Below are 2,923 nucleotides of genomic sequence, written 5' to 3'. Positions count from 1 at the left end.
TGGATACAACAATCATGTGAGAGGAGCAGGTAGAGAAGGCTTTTTTCTTTTGCTGAATTGAAGGGAATTTTAGAATTGTCTTCATGATGTAAGAGTAAGAAAGGACTACTAAAAACAATGTGACAATGAGGATCATCACAGCTAAGAAAAAAGCAATCAGTTCTAGTAAATGTGTGTCTGAGCAAGAAAGTTGCAGGACTGGAGAAATGTCACAAATGAAATGATCAATGATATTTGAGCCACAGAAATCCAGGCTAAGAACTAAAATCAGTGGAGGGAAAATGATCAGGAATGCAGTTGCCCAAGAACTGAGTACAAGCTGATGACAAATTCTGCGGCTCATGATAGATGTATAATGCAAAGGTTTACAGATGGCAACATAGCGGTCGTAGGACATAGCTGCCAGAAGGAAAAACTCCGTAATCCCCAATAATATGTAGAAAAATAACTGAGATATACAATCATTATAGGAAATGGTCTTTTCTCTGGTTACAGTGGTGATTAGGAATCTGGGGATACAAGCACTCGTGAATGAAATTTCCAGGAAAGAGAAATTACAGAGGAAGAAATACATTGGGGTCTTGAGGTGAGAATCCAGTAGCGTGAGGGCAATGATGGTCAAGTTTCCTATCATGCTCAACAGGTAATTTAGAAGTAGAAATAAGAAAATCACAGTCTGCAACTGAGAATTATCTGTCAGTCCCAGAAGGATAAACTGTATCTGCTTTGTATGGTTCTTCATTTCTCTTTTGTGATGTCAAACAAATCTAGAAATAAAAAAACATACAATAATAAGAAACTGAGTAGCCTTATATGCAGAAATGATATATGAAAGGATCCATATTCACAAACACACTTATTTATGAGGTAAAACTCTGTGAGCCAGAAAATATGATCTAGAACCATGCAACAGAAACATTTTTTAATTTTTTTAATGTTTTTATTTATTTTTGAGAGAGAAACAGCATGAGCAGGGGAGGGTCAGAGAGAGAAGGGGTCACAGGATCTGAGGACAGGCTCTTGGCTCTGAACTAGCGGTCAGCACAGAGCCAGACGCGGGGCTGGGATCCACAAACTGTGAGACCATGTCCTGAGCCGAAGTCGGACGCCTAACTGAGCCACCCAGGTGCCCCCAGAAACTAGTTTTAAAAAGCACCATAGAAGTCAACACGACTTTGAAAATTGACCTGAACAATCCATAATATTTTATTTTTTCACCCTTACTTACAAATTTCTGGCTCATTTGTAACTAGTTCCAAGTTTGTCCGGTTTTTAAATAAATTAGATAAAATCTTGGCTCCTCATTCAACATTGATTAATTCATTTTTAATTATTGACTTTTCGAAATAAAATATGCCAGTATAATGAGTTAAAACCTACAGTTATAATCTGAAATTTTAGATTTCATATTAAAAGTTGCATTTGCTTAGAGACCCATTATAGCCTCTTGCAACTTTTCTCTGAACTACTGATGAAGACACAAAATGACAAAAGAAAAAGAGTGTAAGGGGCGCCTAAGTGGCTCAGTCAGTTCAGCGTCTGACTTTGGCTCAGATCATAATCTCATGGTTATTGGTTTTGAGCCCCATGTGAGGCTCTGTGTTGCAATCTCGGAGCCTGGAACCTGCTTTGGATTTTTTGTCTCTCTCTCTCTCTCTGCCCCTTCCCATCACTCTCTCTCCAAAATAAACATTTAAAATTTTTTTTAAAGAATATTTAAAGAATATCCAAAATAATAAATTGAAACTATTACAAGTTCAGCAATGTGAAAAAAACACAAATTTCTAAAAAGGAAAAAAATATTGAGAATAGATAATGCAGTTTTTACCTCTCTCAAAGGCAATTCAATTTCCATCTTACATATAAACCATATACCATAGCAGAATTTGAGTGAAAAATAGAAAGCAATCTAAATATATTAAAATTATCAATTATTTAAATTTATTCAAGCAGATAATTTCATTTTAAAGTGAGGACATTGATGAATATATTCCCTTTAGAAATATTCTAAATGTAATTTTAGATGTAACATTGCAAAAAGGTTTATACAAACTGACCCTATTTTTATAAATGTCTACATAGGCTACATGAAGGTATGATTTCTGTCAACATACATGAAAATAATAGTGATATAAAATAAAGGACTTTCAGTTAGTTGTTAAATTATACGCCATTTATATTTTTCTTTAAAAATTCAGTCATTCTTAGTAACACATCCCACCAAAGAAACCATGTAATAAAACATGTTTTTTCAAACTTCTCTAATTTATTGCTTTATAACAGCAAAATAAAAAATACTGTGAATTGAAAACACTAATTGGTTATATATTTTAGAGCCATATTTTCAGTTGAAATAAATCTAGTGATGCACTTTCTTTCCTCTTAACCCAAGGAAATCTTTGCTATCAATTTGCTAAATAACTGTCAAATAAGTAAGCTAATCCCAAATAAACTCAGAACATAAAAACTGGCAGAAAAAAAACCATATATATTTTCTTTCTTTTAAGTAAAAATATGTAATCTTCATCCTTCTTATTAATTTTCCAATCGATATCTTTACCTGTTCTGAAGTGCTCTTTTTATTATTAAATACATAATATTTTCCTTGTACGTGATTTTTCCCACGACCTCATATACAAATTCACAAACCCCACTAATTATCAATGATAAGTTTTCATTGCTCAAAGTGTTCATCATAGTTAGCACCTCCAAAGGAGCTATTTTTTCTACTTTTAAAGAACATATTAACATATGTGAAGCCAATTCTCTGAGAAAAATATCCTCCGACTTTGTTATATTTGACTGACTTGATGAGTTGTTCAGACACTCTTTCTCTGGAGAGTACTAGGAGACTCTTCATTCCCTTCACAACAGTGTAGTGCAGTGTCTGGTTCAACCACTAGAGTATTAGAAATGCAGGTGC

At 33.8% G+C, this 2,923-nt stretch overlaps 1 protein-coding gene across 1 annotated transcript in view; it reads right to left on the bottom strand.

The window, feature by feature from the left end:
* The window catches only part of LOC115303619 (olfactory receptor 6C70-like), a 104,469-nt gene that overhangs the window by 59,790 nt on the left and 41,756 nt on the right, over positions 1-2,923 (bottom strand). The window contains exon 5 of the mRNA XM_029953447.1: positions 8-767. Coding sequence (XP_029809307.1) covers positions 8-742 — 735 coding nt within the window. The 5' untranslated portion in view covers positions 743-767. The remainder of the gene's footprint in view (positions 1-7; positions 768-2,923) is intronic.

This window comes from Suricata suricatta, chromosome 10, assembly GCF_006229205.1.
Source record: "Suricata suricatta isolate VVHF042 chromosome 10, meerkat_22Aug2017_6uvM2_HiC, whole genome shotgun sequence".
NCBI lineage: Eukaryota > Metazoa > Chordata > Mammalia > Carnivora > Herpestidae > Suricata > Suricata suricatta.
The sequence above is the reverse complement of the archived record's forward strand: the minus strand, read 5'-3'. Positions and strand labels throughout refer to the sequence as shown.